At 33.2% G+C, this 17,350-nt stretch overlaps 1 protein-coding gene across 7 annotated transcripts in view; it reads left to right on the top strand.

The window, feature by feature from the left end:
- Window positions 1-17,350, top strand: part of PCDH9 (protocadherin 9) — a 1,086,222-nt gene that overhangs the window by 18,598 nt on the left and 1,050,274 nt on the right. The window contains exon 3 of one of the 7 annotated variants that reach the window (XM_007501427.3): window positions 10,951-16,470. The exons of the other annotated variants lie outside the window; for them this stretch is intronic. Coding sequence (XP_007501489.1) covers window positions 10,951-11,049 — 99 coding nt within the window. The 3' untranslated portion in view covers window positions 11,050-16,470. Of the gene's footprint in view, window positions 1-10,950; window positions 16,471-17,350 lie in introns of those variants that run through there. 7 annotated transcript variants of the gene reach the window in all.

Below are 17,350 nucleotides of genomic sequence, written 5' to 3'. Positions count from 1 at the left end.
TTTTTTTGCTTTTATTTATTAAACAACCAACTATAATTTTAAAAAGTACTGAGGACATTGAGAGCATTGTGATCATTAGATTACTTTACAGCACTAGAATACAGTGATACCTTGATGCATTTGAGATACATTAGGCTATCTGACCACATATTAAAAGGATTTGGACTGCTAAAGTTTTATGTCCTATTTGTTTTTAGTCTAATGCTTTCAGTCAACCTTGTGTTGAGAAGTCAGGTAGTCAAGAAATTGTAACATTATACCTGCATGTAAGGTGGTAGGCTCTGGATGAGGACTTGAGTTAGGTTCTATCTCTTACAGAGTAAAGTGTTGGGATTTGGTGACAATTATTTTCCTTTATTTTCAGGCTTTTCCTCCCCCCCTCTACTGGCAGATTCAGTAAACTGTTCAGTTGTTTCTACTTGGTTGCTAGAAGACTTGGAACTGTTAAGTGAAAAACATGATTGTACCCAGAATGCATTGTTGCTGGCATATTTCAGGACTTCATTAGTGATAATATTCCTATCTGTGTAGAGGGGTATGCCTGAAGTGGCTTAAATAAGGCTAGCAGATTATTATTATTATTTTTTAGCCATGTCTAGTATTTGAAGAGCCTGTGACTGTTTGCACTCCAGTTCCCTGTCTTAAACAGGCCCTCATCTGGAAACTTTGGCTCAACAGTTAACTAACTGTGTGTTTTATTTGTTTCTTTTGCTAGTTTCCTAGAAATTGTAGATTTGTCATTTAGTATAGAAAAGGTGCTGTTTTGTTTTCAAGTCAGTGTTTATTGCAGAATAGTTGTAAAAATTTTGCTCCAGTCAGTGGGGAAAAAAAATAGATAAAATTAGCCTCTCCATTGTTTTATGATTTGACTTTATTGTTTCCATGTTAACATTTCCCAACCATCTCAATTTTAATGACCTCTCTGGTCACTCTTGAAGTTTATTATTTTCCTTTTCTTAGTACTTATTGATAATTTACTTGCCTTTCTATCACCCACAGATGATCCACCCATCTGGGGATTTTCTCTTTTTTACATCACTCCTATTACAAAACTGCATATAAAAGAGTGAATCTGTTTCTCAGTTAGTACTTAACACAGCAGGAGTCATTTGATACCTGCTGGTTCTTGCTTCCAATTATTCCAGAGACTAGAGAGCCTATCTGCTGAAGTAATAGCATCCATGCTGTAATCAAACTAGTTACAAAGCTTAGAATGTAACATTCTTGGTCCCAGGATCCAACAAACTTTCACCATGGAAAAATAGAATGTCTTTCTCTGGGTCTGACAGACTTTTAAAGTAACTGAAAGTGTGTGTGTGTGGGTGTGTGTGTGTGTGTGAGTGTGTGTCCATCCATCATAATTTCTTGCTATATCCCGAATATTTCTTGAAATTAAAAACAAAATAAATGCAGGCAGAACAAATAAAAAAAATCAAAAGCAAGATAAAAACTTGAAAAATCAAACATTCTTCTCATAGAATGCATAGACAGTGTGGATATCATTGAAACAAAGTTCCTAATTTAGATTTGGTTGATCTAGCTGGAAAGTTGGAAATGCTTTAATCCAGTCAACTTGAACATTAAATAAAAAAAGATCCAGTCAGATCTCATTAAAGATCTGCATCAAATTAGGCTTTTCACTTTAGTTGACATTTCCACCCACTCATCTCAATTAGAGTATTTGTTGACATTAGCCCTTTTGTTTATGCTTTGTTCTGTAGGAGGCTAGGAACCTAGTAGGAGGGAAAGCCTTTGAAAACAAACAATACTTCCTGTCCCTTAATCAACAAAGGTGAAAACCAGAAAGGAAATAGATTCTAAAGCTACCCAGGCTCTCTTAAATTAGGGTCTTGTCCTAGTTGGGGAGCTCAAACCCACATATGTGTGTATTCATGTCTATACACGCACATATATGTGTATATATATATATATATGCATACACACATACACTAGCAAACATTTCAAAGCAGCTATCATCTAGTACTTTGTCCATTGTTGATGTGAGCATGGAATTGGATTAGCAGTATTTTTAAAGAGAATTCATGATTTTGATTGTTACAGGACAAGTAGATGAATTTGATGAGTAGATGGCAGGTAGATGATTTCAAACAAGAATGTAATTGATGCTTAAATCATGAATTAGACCTAGAGATAGACGTACCTATGGTGGAAAAGGGAAGTAAGGGAAGGGGCTGTCAGGGTAAATATAGTACTGATGCAGCCAACAGCATGGGGAACGGTGAACAACTTCGAGCTTACTGAGGTTGAAGTCTTGAAAATATGACCTCATTATTTCACTCTCCACATCAGGTACCTGCAGTAAATTGAAAATATAAAATCAGACTCCCAGATGGAATGTAAATTAATATCGTCCAATGCTTTAGCACCTTTTCTATGGAATCATAATTGAGAGCTCATGAAAAAATTAGGTTCAGAAAATGAAGGAAAACTTGTTCTAGGTTATATTTTCTATAAGACACAACTGTATTTAAAATTGTTTCTAGATTTAAGATGGAGATAATTTTCAACAATCATTTTCTGACATGTTGTAATCCATGTCCTCTTCCTTTCCCCTTCCCTCCTCCCCAGGACAGTTAAGATTGTATACATACATCACAAGTCTTTTTAATAATTTACAGATACACTTCAAATATGAGATGTCTAGAATACCATTCTATTCCTAAAAGGGAAGTGTCTCCTGGTTGAGGTTCACTCAGTTACCTTTTGTTTAATGATCTGGGCCTTAACCTGGCAACTGAATAAGAGCAGGAGATATTATTAGGGCAGAGTTACATGATACTTCCCTTAGCAGCACCCTCTCTTGTTTGGAATTACACTTTGTAGTTTTCAAATATGATCTTCTGATATTCTCTGACTGCTAAATACCAATTTGTTATAAGAACATCCAAAATGTTATATGACCAAAAATAAAATATTCAATTAACTACGTGATCCACTGGCATATTTATACAGATACCAGTGCTCTTTTGATTTTGGGCCCCACACTTTTCCTGGAAAGTTCCAAATCACAAAATGAGTTCTCTGATGCTTTTGAATTGATACCATCATTCCTTACAATGTGATTTTTAAAAAGGCTTTTATATTTAGTGTGTAAGCTTATGATATTTCATGGTGGGTTAGAGAAATGCTAAGATCTATTACTCTAATTATAAGAATGTCAGGCTTGCAATTTATGCTTTTGTAGATTTAGGTGCAAATGCAGTTTTTTATTCTAGTCACACTTTCAGTCTCCTAAGGTATTAGAGAATTGAGATCAAGGAGAGCTTCATCTTCCTTCTCAGAAAAAACTAGGATTTTCACATCTTCTATATCATCAACAATCACTTTGAAAAGCAAGAAGGGGGTTCATAGTTGATACAAACAGACACCATGAGTGATAGACATAACAAATACATGTGCATTTTTTTCATTAAAGGAGGCCAACTTAATATCACTTTGTTAGGATGGATATTCTGTGTGTGTGTGTGTGTGTGTGTGTGTGTTTTTACCACTATTTATCAGAATTGGCACAAATTGGTTGTTGGGTTTGTGTTGTTTTTTTTTTTTAATTCCGACATTTATAAATCATGGCTTTTGCCTAATTAGGTAAAGAAATGCATTAACTAAGGTACAGAAATACTGGGTCTATCCTGGGAAAATTACAATCTAAAGTCTAGATGAACAACTTTGAATTTTACTCAAAATTGGGTTAGAAACTTTTGCAAAACAAAGTTTCAAAACCATTTCATTGATTTTTGTTTAATATGAGATATATCCATCCAGCCAAGTGGATATATTGGGCCAGGCCTGGACTGAAGATAAAAAAAAAAAATCTGGCTTCAGGCCAGATATTTTCTCTTTTCTTTTCTTTTTGAAATCCACTTGGTTGAGAATATTTGCTGTCTCATTTCTAGGACAAAAGGCAATGACTCTAAATTTGGTCAATATAACATTTTTTTCTTAGTCTGTGATTTTTCTTGAGCCAGGGAAGTTTCATATCCTAAAGACTAGATAAATCCTGCATTCCAGAAGAAAATGTCATATTTGGCCTTAACATTTAAGTCGGGACAGAGTTTGTTATTTTTGTCTTAGATATATAACGAATTCCCAAAAACTAGTACTGTTCAGATCCTTATGACATATGGACAAATGGTTTTTTTTTTTTCCTTGAAAAGGTAGATCAAAAACCTTAAATCTCCTTTCACATATAACTTATAAATGTGACCCCCAAATCTCTACTTTTGAAATTTAGCCCGTAAGATACCACCTGCACACTCCTGGATAAACACATCTAAAAATATCTATTTCTGTGCCAAAAAGTGTGCTATTTTGGTTATAATTAAGCTTTTATGATAAACCTACAAGCTGGTGCCTATATGCTGTGGGAAATTTGTTGCCCATTCTGTAGTTGTTTGGACAGTTATTCCTAAATCTCTGTTATAATTTTAAATAAACTAAAAGAATACAATTTGCTTAAGCAAGAGATATACTATAATAGGAATAAAAGCATTTTTTTGTTCATGTAATTTATATTGATTATAAATAGAAACACTTTAGGAATCAGATAAATGATTTGGCTTTAATACTGATTAGACAACACAATATTTAAAATTAAGTAAATATGGATGTTTGAGGGAGGACTAATTTTAAATCTAGAAACATTATGGATCTCCTTAGCAAAATTGTTCAATTTATAGGAAGGTCAGCAGGGTGCAATATGAAGGACATTGGCCTTATATTCAGAGGGCACAGATAGAGATCCTGACCCTGATCCTTGCAGCTTCTATGTATGATCTTGGATAAGTCATTTCTTTTCTCCAGACCTCAGTTTTCCTCATTTGTAAAAATGACAGAGTTAACCTCTGGGGATCATTGTAGCTGTAGTTCTATGATTCTTCATCTTGTACTACTGCTATAAATGATGCTGCTTATCACTGACATCGCTATAGTATTATAAGGTTCACAAAGAAGTCACGTCAGTATTGCCCTTTTTTTCTATGAGAAGTCTTAGGAGAATATGAAAAGCTCCATATCTACTCTTATTTAAATTATGCTTTTTAAACTGAGGAACTCATTTTTAAGGTATATAATTTATAGCTAACAAATACATGTTTTAGAATGTTGCATCAAAGGAGGCCAAGTCAATGACAATAAAGTGTACACTCCTCTCCTGGTTTGTAACTATCATTTCTCAGAAGTTTGCACAATTTTTTTCTCATATTTTCACTTTCTTTGTAATATGTCACTTATATGAATTACATTTTTGGGAGCCTAGTCCACTTTCTGTTGCTTTTCACATACTGCTCCTGTTTTCCTAACACTGGTTTGGTCTTTGCTTAGCTGTCTGACCTGCAAAAATCACATAAACTTTCTGAAACTTAGTTTTCTCCTTTGTTTAAATTAAAAAAGGGGTGCCTATAGGTGGAAGAATAATACTTGTATTATCTGTCCCACAGGCAGATATGCCCCAAATAAACTGAGATAGTGTATGTAAAGCACACATTATAAATTAACCATAAAATTTCATAACTGTGAGATAATTTTATTTAAACTCCTCCCCTTAATTTTTGAATCATTTCAGTATTTATGAATGCCCTTAGATTACAAATTAATTTGATATTGGCTAAAGCAAAACATAATTGGTGTTTTTATATACCCATGGAGCAGCTAGGTGGTGCAGTCAGGAAAACCCATCTTCCTGAGTTCAAATTTTGCCTCAGACACTTACTAGATGTATGACCCTGTTTGCCTCAGTTTCCTTATCTCTAAAATTATGTAAAATCATTCATGGATTGTTCAGTGCTTTGGGTTACCATTGTCACTACCTTCCTTCATTAATCTGGATAATCAAGAGATACATTTTGAGGACTTTGTCTTTTGTACATTAAAGAAAAATCTTTTTCTTAAATTTAGAAGAAATTAAAATCACAAAAATGAGTTAATGATGACTAATGTTTTATTAGAAAATGTAATTACATATAGAAAAAAGCTTTTAATTACACAATTTAATATCTTTTGTTGCTGCTATTCCACATTGTAAAAGTTTAGATAAGATCATACTTTTTACGAAAAAAAAGCATAGCTGAAAGCTAATCATCTTAAAAATAAGCACTCTTTAACAATTGTAGTTTTGTAGCTATAATATTATTATAGCTAATTAAGTTTACTTTTGGTTCTTAATTTCTTTCATTGGATTATAATATTTTTTCCCAAATGAAGTTACCTTTAATAGTTTTCCCATTTTAGAGGGAGTGGGAAATTTTAGCTTTTATTTTATTAGGTACATAGTAAAGAAAAAACACAAACTGGACCACTAGTGAACAGGCTAAAACATTATTTTGGAGTTTGGGATATGTGGTCACAATTTTGAAGTCAAAGAAGGCTAAATGAAATCACAAAACATCCATTCTACTTTCAGCTAACCTCTGTCTGCAAGGACCATAGGAAGCAGACAGTTGAAGAAATAATCGAGATAATTGATATACACACACACACACACACACACACACACACACACACACATATATAAACTGAAGAAGACTGAAGATTTTGTTTTATCTGTCTATTTTAGAGAAGATTTAGTCAGATTATCTACAAGGGGAAAAATTCATTTGGATAGATGGCAATTCTATTCTTGAATATAATTTTACACTAGGCAGACAGGCAGGTCAATCAAATTAATTGAATGTTAAACAAAACACTCATTTTGGGGCAATATCTTCAGCCTAGATTTGCTAGGTATTTGTCAAAAAACTAGCCTCTTTATGGTGTGATCATAGAGTAGGTCTGGCCATGAGATGGCTTTTTCCTTAGTTGAGCCAGTTGTTTGGACATAGTTTAGTAACATGTCCTATCTTTTCCTTGAGCCATCAGTTCAATGGATGGCAAACATAATCTGTTAGTAAAATGGCCAAAATGCAGACATAATAGTGGGGATTCTTAACTGGGAGACTGTAAACTTGGTTTTAAAATACTTTAACAACTGTATTTTCAGAGAATTGAGTTCTTTATCCAATGTATTTTATTATTTAATATCTTTTTTTCTGAGAAAAGAGTTCATCAGCTTCATTAGACTACCAAAAGAGTTTGTGACTTTCCCCCACAAAAAGCTTGAGAACCCCTAACCTGAAGGAATCATTTTCTCATATTTGTGATAGTTGATTTTTCTAAAAGTACTCTTCCAAATTTATGCTTCTACATTTATTAAAAAAAATTTATGTAGAAAGTTAGTATAGATGGGGTTAGATGAAATCTCAATTTGAGAATTTAAAAAAAATGTATACAATTGGGGAAATATGATAGCACTTTTGGTTTTAAAAAGTCTCTAGTTCTCTGGGCCTCCTGCAAATACAAATACATAAAGATGCCTCATTTGGGAAGTCAACTCTTAGCTAATCAAATAATTCTTCAAATAGATATTTAAGGAAATATCATAGGAGCAAAGCAAATTCAAATAGGATTTTCCTTGTTCCTATTTCATGTCCACATCTACCTGTGAAAACTTGTGTGAGGTTTTCCTTTTTAAGGAAGTAGGTGAGATTCTGGATTTTGATGAAGAATAGAATAGCAGTGAGGACAGGTGAAGCAACTTCCCAGAGTCAAAAGAGCTTCGGATTTGAAATGAGAAGACACAGACTTAATGGTCTTATGGTGGGGAGTAAACTACAAATACTTCTTAAGGCTGAGTTTTTTAATTTGGGAAAAACAAATATATAGTGAGGAATCCTACCTGGAAGGATTAGTGTTGGGGAAAGTGTTTTTTAAACCTCAAAGTACTATAGAAATGAAAGTTGGTATTCTACTTTTTGTGTTTCTCATTTAGTTGAAATTTAAACAGTTTTTCAGTGTATTATTTTCAAAGCTTTTACAACCAGGTGTAGATTTCAGTTATTTTATATAATTTCAGATTTTATTTTATATAGATATAGTAAAGAAAAGACAGATTAGATCACTACTATGCAAGCAAAGGCATCATTTTGGAGGATGGGATACATGTTCACAATTTTGAAGTTAAAGAAGGCTAACTGAATCACAGAAGAGCTATTCTACTTCTAATCTCTGTCTGTAAGGGCAAGAGGAAGTAGATGGCCCTAGGAAAATAGCAATATTGGTTCTGAATCTAGCTTTTCCATTTATTGTGATCTGGAACAAATTGCTCAAACTCTCTAAGCCTTAAATTTTCTCACCTTTAAAATGATGGTAATTATACTGGTACTATCTACCTCAACAGGGTTATTGTGTTAAAATGCATTTTGTGAACTTTAGTTATTATTTAAATGAGAATTAGTATTTTTATTTCTAATGAATAGATTTTTAAAAATCATTCCTTACCTTTATTTCCATAGAGTTCCACCAATTACTTCTAATTGTGTCTAAAAGTGTCTTCCTAATAAAGGAAGGAAGACACTACAGTCAAGCAGTCAAAAGAATGAAATCTTCCTTTCTATACAAGATATCCCAAAAAGTCTTGCTACATTGTCAAGCTATTAACACTTAAAACTGCACAATGTCTTTTGGGATACCTTTTATGGGTTCTCTTCATTCCTTTCAACAGACCCATTTTCCAATGAAAGCTTGAACTTCACAGAAATCTATCCCTTGAGACTTCTGAATAGCAATCATGACAAACAGCACATGCATAGAAATAGGCTTTTCCAAACAAATTCTTTAAAACCCCAAGGTTTGGGAAATCATATTAGATACTTCTTTTAATAATTTCCAGTCAAACATTACAATGGATCCATTAAAAGAATCACATTCTTTTTATCTCCCCCATATCTGACACATAATCCCTTTGTGACCTTGGGCAAGTTTCTTAATATCTTTGCACCTCATTTTCATTACTGGTAACCTGAGAGGGTTGGACTAGATGATCAGTGAGATCTAAGTTGGTGATCATGTAGTCTAATTGATTCACCTTTAAAATTCTTTAATTATATCCAGGTTTTCCTTCCAAAATGACTAAGGATACTAATTATTAGATTTTAAGAGTAAATGCACAGTTTATGTTGACTATCCATGTTCAGCTAAATTCATGTACTCCTTTTCATGAAACAGCATTCTCTTTTTTCCATGGAATCAAAGTTGTTATTGTGGAGAAGAGGGGATGAAGCCTAGAATAGAATATATCTGATCAAGATTAAAACTCTGGAAAATTTCAATGTAAAATCAGTTCCTTTTTGAGTGTATGGTTTCAGAAAGATTTTATTAGTACTCAAGGCATTTACACTCTAAATGTATTATTGGTTATGTAATATACTTAATGGAATATGATGAAGAAGAAACATTTAACAAGGTGGGAAAGATGAACATATTAAGACTGATAATTACATGGAGCAATTGTTTTCATAGCATTGCCAGGGACAGCCATTCTGGAGACAATTCAATGAATAAAGCTATTTGATTAATTAAATCATTTTTCCCTTGTAACAATACAAAGAGGTTATGTCTGCTGGCAATCTGATTTGGAATCAGATGTTAGTAGATAAATGAATGCAAGACAATTACTTCCAATCCTATTGTCTGGCGAAAGATTTGAAATTTACAAATTGGATCTCTAAGAGGATCATATTAGAAGATCTCCATTTTGAAAATACCCCTTCTCAAATAACCTCAATAAAATAAACCCATTTATCCAAGTCCCTAAGTAACATTCCATCAAGAAGTATTCTTTAGATAGTTAAATGTATTAATTAACAAATATAGAAAATCAATCATGCTTATTTTTAAACTTATTTAATTAATAGAAAATATTGAAAAAAAACCCTGTCCTTTAAAAATATAAACAAGGTAATTATCTAAAAGATAATTTCAGATTGTTTTTTGTAGCAGTTTTAAGGTCATAGTAAATTTAGAATGAGAAATTGCCATAGAAGAAAACATATTTTGATTTATATTAAAATACTAATTTTGCTCCAATGATGTTTCTTTAATATTTTCTTATTTAGAAAATTATGTGTTACTTCAATTTGAAACCTGTTTTACAATTCCTACATCCTCTAGCTCAACAAGCACCCTACCTTTAAATTTATAGTGGGTTTTGCCTATTGTAAAAGTTGATTATTTCAATTTCTAGTATTTTGTCCTAAACTTGTGTTACCACAGATGGTGTTCAGTACACTAAGGATTTCACTTTTGAGAACTATTATCCCCATTCTTTCTGTAATTCATAAATTTAAAACTTTTCCCATGGCCCAGATAGTTTAAATGACTCACACATGATCACCCAGCCAGTGTTAGAGATGGAATTTGTACCCAGGTCTTCTTAATTCCCAAGTCCATTAATCTATCCACTATTATCTGTAGCACCATTGACAAGTAAGACAATAAGCTTTAATGATGTGTAGCACACATTGATTCAAGATAATAACACCATTCTGAAGAAAATTGCTTAGCTTTGATTTCATAGATTAAAATAAAAATGGTCATTGATGCAAAGGACTGCTAAAATAAAAAAACTTTCCATTGACTCATGAGCGAAAAGTCAGACTTTGGTTCTTAATAGTTTTTTAACTTTTAGGTTCCACCTGGTTAAATGTCCATCCTCATGCTGTGTTACACCTGCATACTCTAGGGTTTGAAAATAGAATATATTAAAAATAAAAACCACTATATATAATATAGTGTACTTTATGTGCTCAAATTTGGTATTCTTTACAGACAGTACATTAAAAATTACATTTTTAGAACTATAGGAATCTATTGGATTGAACCAAAATTTCCTGCTTTTGGTCTTTTGAAGCACATGAAACCATCATTGCAATACTTTTTTCACCATTTCTGAACCTGCCATACTGAATTTCTGTGGTTGTCTCTTTTTTATTTTTTGCCAGATATCTCTCATAATGAGTATGTAGGAAAGGGGGGCAACCTGCAAATAACAAATGATGCTTACTTTTCCATCTAGACTAGAATGATGCTTTCCTTTTTTTCCCTAAATCTTTATTCTAGCCCCTGCTCCTGAACGGGTCAGAAGTACCAGCAACCATCCACCTCTGCACAAACTTGCCAGCTAAGATCAGCATGGGCCTTCCCCCAACTTTTCTGTAACGCTCAGAGTTTTCACTATAAGAGTGCAGACTCTTCCATATTTTGAAATATGTACAAAATATTCTATATAAATAAGGTTTTACTATTTTACTCTTCTTAAAGCATAGCAAATTTGTCCTAAGCTTTGTCTCTTAAGATCACAAAAAAGCTTCTAGCTATTTTGCACAGTTTTGTAAATATAAGTTATGTCACTTGTTCTTTAAACTTAAACTTTTTCCTCTGTTTTAGAATATGGCAACCATCTGTAAGGTTTCTAGCGTTACCCTAAAAAAGAGACAGAACCCTTTTGGTATTATAGACAGCAAAGATTGTGTTCATTTGTGCTTGAATAATTTCACATAAGTTTTCAGTGCAATTTGTGCAAAATGTTGTACAGGTTATCTTCAGTGTGCATCCTTAGAAGGAAATGAACTAGCTGGGTGTTGTGGAAACAGTATGTACTATGCCCATGGGCAGATGAAAATGATTCAGAGAACAATATGCTAACACACTTGTCAGATGTGTGTAGTGCATGTGGATCATGTAACCAGGTTCATGACTGCTGTTCTGATCATCAATCTTGCACAGTTCCTAGAGAATTAAAAAAAAAAACACAACTGTTGCCTTGCTAGAAAAGGCAAGCAAAACCTTTTAATTTTTAGTACCTATATATGTAAATATAGATATGTATACATGCATAGATTTCTACTTTTAAAAAGCATATATTACTTAAATTGTGATTGCCATTATTCACTTAAGTTTTGCATCTTATTTGGAGGAGGAAGTTATGAGGGGAATGAAAGGGCTTTGCTTTTTTCCCTAGTGAAAATACCCAACCAGCTTAAATTGGAAGAAATATTACTGTTATTTTAATTTTAAAAAATTCTGCTGAATATGTTACTGAATTCAAGTAAACTTATTTTTTTGTAAAGGTCTCCCTCTTAGATGTTGCAGGTTTTTAGGTAGTTAAGCTCACTTGTTGTATTATGAACAAGAAAAAAAAATCCCCAGAGGTTGGAGAGTTTAATTCATCAAGGTAATCAAGTAGAAAATCTTTTTTCTTGGTTATGAAAATAAAGGTAAACACATAGATTGACTTTGGATTCAATGAGATGAATGCAAAGACAGAAAATCTTTAGGAGTGTGCATGTGTTTATTCTGTGGACCTGTTTAAATAAAAGTGACATAAACATTTAAAAAAAGATATACTACTCTTCATGAATGATCTCACATTTAACCAGAACAGCTCCTAAAGTAAACACTTTTTAGCCATTTCTCTCTAAAGGATTCATGTGGAAGAACGCCAAGCTGTTCAGTTTCACAATAGGTTGCAATCACGTGATAGAGTTCCCACTTGGGGGTTGAAAACCAAAAACCTGACATGCATAAGTGAATGAAACTGCTGCCCTACATGATGTGTTGATTTAGTTGGTTTTTTTTTTAGGTTTCTTAAAATACAGCCAGAGGTATGCCTTTGTCTAGGGACTAAACAGGCAAGGCTGCGAGAGAGACGAGATTAATTTTGCATTGATGTTTTGGATGTTGGTGATAATTTATAATGACATTATGCCTATTGGTTATGATTGTGACAGGCAGGCTCCATCCAAATGGACATTGCAGGAGCCAACTGTGATAGTCTAAGCATTGTAAATATCTGCCTTGAGGAAAGTGGAGAAGCAAAGATTTTTTAGGTTCCCTCCACCCCCACTCACCCACCCAGCACATGATCTAGGTTTGATATATAACAAGTCTATGCTATTTGGGGATGGAATAAGAGGATTAATGGAGTTGGACAAAATTCACCTTAGGGGAAAAAGTTTCTAGTGGTTTCTCTGCGGTGAGATGGGAACCCAGGCAAATTGGCAACTGCTACTAATCCATGCACAAACAAGTCTTCAAGTGAGTGTGCGAAAAGCCCAGTGGAATGTAACTGTGTCACTAAAGCTGTCACAAGCACTTATATCATCCAAGGACAAAAATCACTTCTTGTTCTCATTTGAATAAATTTTAGAATCAACTCTGTTCAGCTCCTCACAATAATGTGTCTTATATAGATTTCCTATTTATTCCCAACACCTTGTCTTGCTTAACTGCATTTGAAGGGGGGGGGGAGGGAGAGATAGAGAGAGAGAGAGAGAGAGAGAGAGAGAGAGAGAGAGAGAGAGAGAGAGAGAGAGAGAGAGAGAGAGAGAGAGAGAGAGAGAGAGAGAAAGAGAAAGAGAAAGAGAAAGAGAGAGAATTTAGCTTTTTTAGCTCATGGCCAACTTAGGAAAATTAGGTAACAAATGGCTAGAACAATTTCTTGTTAAAAGTTCTTAAAACACACATGTGTGTGTTACATATACAGAATATCTAAGACAAAAATCTATTTTCAGATTTCAAAAATCTTTTTTTGAACAAATACTTTTGGGTCTACCCTACCCAATTTGAGTCTACATCTCCCCATTTTTAATAAACTAAGTACTACCAGACTTTTTTTTTTATTTTGAAGTCTATAGTCATATTTTTACACTGTAAGGGAAACATGCATTTAGTCACTAAAACTTTTATTTAGTTTCTCTTCATTAGAATTTGAAGTTTTCCATAATTTTTGTTCTTGCAAGCAGCCATTTTTTCTGTTGCACAGGTTCCCCCAAAGGGTGCTGACCACTGAAACCTGTTCAGTGCTACTCTGTTCTTGAAATCTTAATGCAGTTTAGTAAATGGCTTAGTGTTGTTGTTGTTGTTGTTTTTTCCCTCATTGCCTTAATCAGTGGCTTTTTTGCCACCACAAAATGCTTTTGAGAGTAGTCGCAGTTTGTTACCACAAATCAACAGCAGTTTTCCAAAAGTGCATTATGGCAGTATTAAAATGCCTGCATTCAGCAGCACTTTTGCAAATACATTTTACTTTGCCCAAGGGTGTTCTGATAAATAATGCTATTTTTAAAATTCAGCCCTTTCAAGATTCTATTGAAATAAAAATAGTCAACCAAAGCTTTGGTTTTGCTGTACCAAAAAAGAATGGGAAACCCTTCCAAAATGGAACTGGTGACTTATAAAAGAGAAAATCTCAAACCCATTGATTGGCTAATATTTGAGTTTCAGTACCAGGGATTGATAATCATTTATGAATATTTCAACAGTGTTCTAGGAGACCATTAAGAGTTATTAGTTAAGACCATTATTTGTAGTAATGCAGACCAAGGAGTTAGTTTTGAAGGGATTGGCAGTTTCTACGAAGTGTGCTTAATTTTAATAGCTTCTATTGTCCAATTGGAAATGTGTGCCATTTGGGGAACCATATTAAAATGCCTCAGTTGTTTACCTGCCCCAAAAGTTAGGAGTAATATTGTGTTTTAGAGGAATATTTTGAAGCTTCTTTTGTTGAATCAATAGACTGTCAATTGTCTCATGTATGTCTTTGTAAATATATTTTTAGTTTGTTTCTTTTCTAAAGTTCAGAGTTTAAAGTGCAAAGATTTTTGGCTTATGTCATGTCTTCATTATCAAACCCAATTAATTTTCATTTCCATGGAAAGAAATAAGTAACACTATATTACCATTAAATGAACTCCTAATGCCTAAAGTGGGCAGGAGAAGTGAGCTCTGTATTTTTTTTTTCTGTGTAGGTCAGGGCATTTCTTTCTAGCATAAACCGAATATTAATAGGTCTGATGACATTTCTGTCTGACTGATAACCTGAGAAGGATGATACTGCTATTAGCAATAAGAGGAAACAGAGGTATATGGGTTTATGGGCCCAGGCAAAAATAGATTAGGTATGCATTTGTGTATTTCCTTTGTGTCATGCCCTAGCATCAAAATCAGTCCTTACTGAAAATATAAGCTCTTTTATTCTCACCAACAAAAGGCCTAATTTGGTATGGCTACAAAGACTGACTTGGGAGGTTGAGGTGTAGTACTCTATTATAACTGTGGGAAGCAAGAGCTGGAGAGGTATGTGAGAATTAACCTGCCATCTTGCCACATATTAGTAAAGAGAACCTGTATTTAAAAACACAGATATCTTAATACGCTAGAAATTTTAAAGTATGGCTACAGTGCACATGTATTACATTTCAACATTTGGTTTATTTCTTAGGCTTTGTGCATGTAAAACTTTGCCACTTGTGGAGTTTGTTCACAAAACACCTAGCAGGGTATGCAGGCTTGAGGCAAATAACCCTACTGTGCATTATTTTAATGCAAAGTGTAATTTTCCATTTATTACAATTTTTTGTGTGTATATGTTCTATGAGAGCTCCTTTTCCCCCACTTAATGCCAGGCTATTGTTTTGTTAGGTGCAGGGTAGAAAAATACTACATTCATTTTCAAGTTTATTCCAGACTTGATTTCTTAAGCATCTGGCAATTCCTTTTCATTTTTTGCTTTTGTAAAGTATGTCCCATCTTTCATGTATTTGAGCTACCAAAAATGATTTGTCACTGTGTGATTACACTCGAAAAGATGAAATGTGGTAAAGAAACTTATTCACTTAGAAAACGATTTCCCTTATTGTGATATAGTGTATGAGTAATCATAAGTATAAAACCCTTGATGTGACATTCTCCTATAACGTTATTACTCTGTAGTTAGTAATCACCGTATAGTATATTCTATTGTTCCTCTTCTGTATGTATGAACTGGATTCTAGGGATTCATAGTAGGGTTTCATATGTAAGTATAATCTTAACCCATTAAAGGGACATTCTCCCCCAAGCTGAAACCAGTAATTAAAGATACTAAGCTTCATATAAAACCTTATTAAATAGTAGAAATTATTTAAGAACTTCAACACAGCAACATCTTTTCAGTATTGATTTTAAAATATTATATATACCTAAATAATAACTTGACTCCAAAATCAGGCAATGCATTTCAGTAGTCTTTAATAGCAGGAAATATATTCTACATGTTATATGCATAAATTATCAAGAAAATATTGTTAATAATATTAGAATATTTTTCCATATGGTAGTGACTTGAGTTGATGAAATTTCACTAATATGTATAGTAATGCATCTTAAATCTATATTTTTTGAACAGTGTTGGACAGGAAATTAAATTATCCTCAATAAAATGGGCCTTTGTATACTATAATTTCAATTTAAGTATTGGATTCATAAAGTATTAAAGTAGTTGTAAATCCAAAATGTATTACTTTCCATTTTTGCTCTATTTTGTAAAAACATTTTTGCTGTAAACAGTATGCCTCTCACACATGTATAATTTAAAGTTCTACTATTTATTTAAGCAGATATATACCTAATGTATTTAGAAGCTTATTGCACTCATATAAATGTATATATTGTGACTTCAAAAGTCTGTAATGATCTTTGCTTAAAAAAACAGTGTGTGGATTTCTTTCAAATTTATTTTTAATTAATATTAAGGGTAAGATCCTCTACTAAATGTACTTTAAAATTCACAATAAAGTTTCAGAAGTTGTTTTGTACAATGTTGAGGCTTTGTGTTCAATTCTTTTTTTGGTGAAAAAATCTTGAAAATGGTGATCTGGTAAGCTCCCACCATGGTTCCCTCAGCTAAATCATATCCATCCTCTGGTGATTTCAAGAGCTGCATCATATAGTAAATAGCAGCCATAGTCTTATCTAAAAGGGTGTACACATAGGTGTTTTATTTCCTCTAAGGGAAGGGGGACAGCAGAGGAGAAAAGAAGACCAGTGGGTCATTTGCTACATTTAGCATACTTTTTTAGGCATACCTATGATAATATACCCTTTTAATTGGAATGGTGTCTCCCAACACACCCAGAATTTTTTACATCTGTTGTACCTTGACTAGGAAATTATACAGACTCATTGTCAGAGACTCATTTGAAAAAAGTCTAGTGTTCAGACACAGGGGTCTTAGTTTTGAATCCTGGGTCTGTTGTTTACTATCTGGGTGATATTGGAGGAGATAATTTCCTCTTTCTTTGCTCTTTTTCTGATCTCTAAATGGTGGCAAGTGAGAAGTGGTTGGATTTTATGCATATAGATATTATCTAAGGATCTGTCCAGCTCTAAATTCCTTTATTTTCCATTTAATGTTTGTCAGAGAGTTTGGGGGGGAAAAGAAATATCATATCCAGGCTTGAATTCTCTGATGCAGTCATAACTAATTTGACACACTATCTTTAAAAAAATCATATTGAAAATCACAGATATTTAATTTTGACTTATTAAAATTATATGTTTTAGCTAATCTCTGAGAAATTTCTTATTACAATACTTATAAAGGATAATTCATTCCTCCCCCATCACTTAATATAAGGGAAAAATAGAATTTTGAAGCAAAATACATAGCAGAAACTACTATGCCCGATTTTTAAAAGGC

This window comes from Monodelphis domestica, chromosome 8, assembly GCF_027887165.1.
Source record: "Monodelphis domestica isolate mMonDom1 chromosome 8, mMonDom1.pri, whole genome shotgun sequence".
Taxonomy (NCBI): Eukaryota; Metazoa; Chordata; class Mammalia; order Didelphimorphia; family Didelphidae; genus Monodelphis; species Monodelphis domestica.
This window is presented reverse-complemented; position numbering and strand designations above follow the sequence as displayed.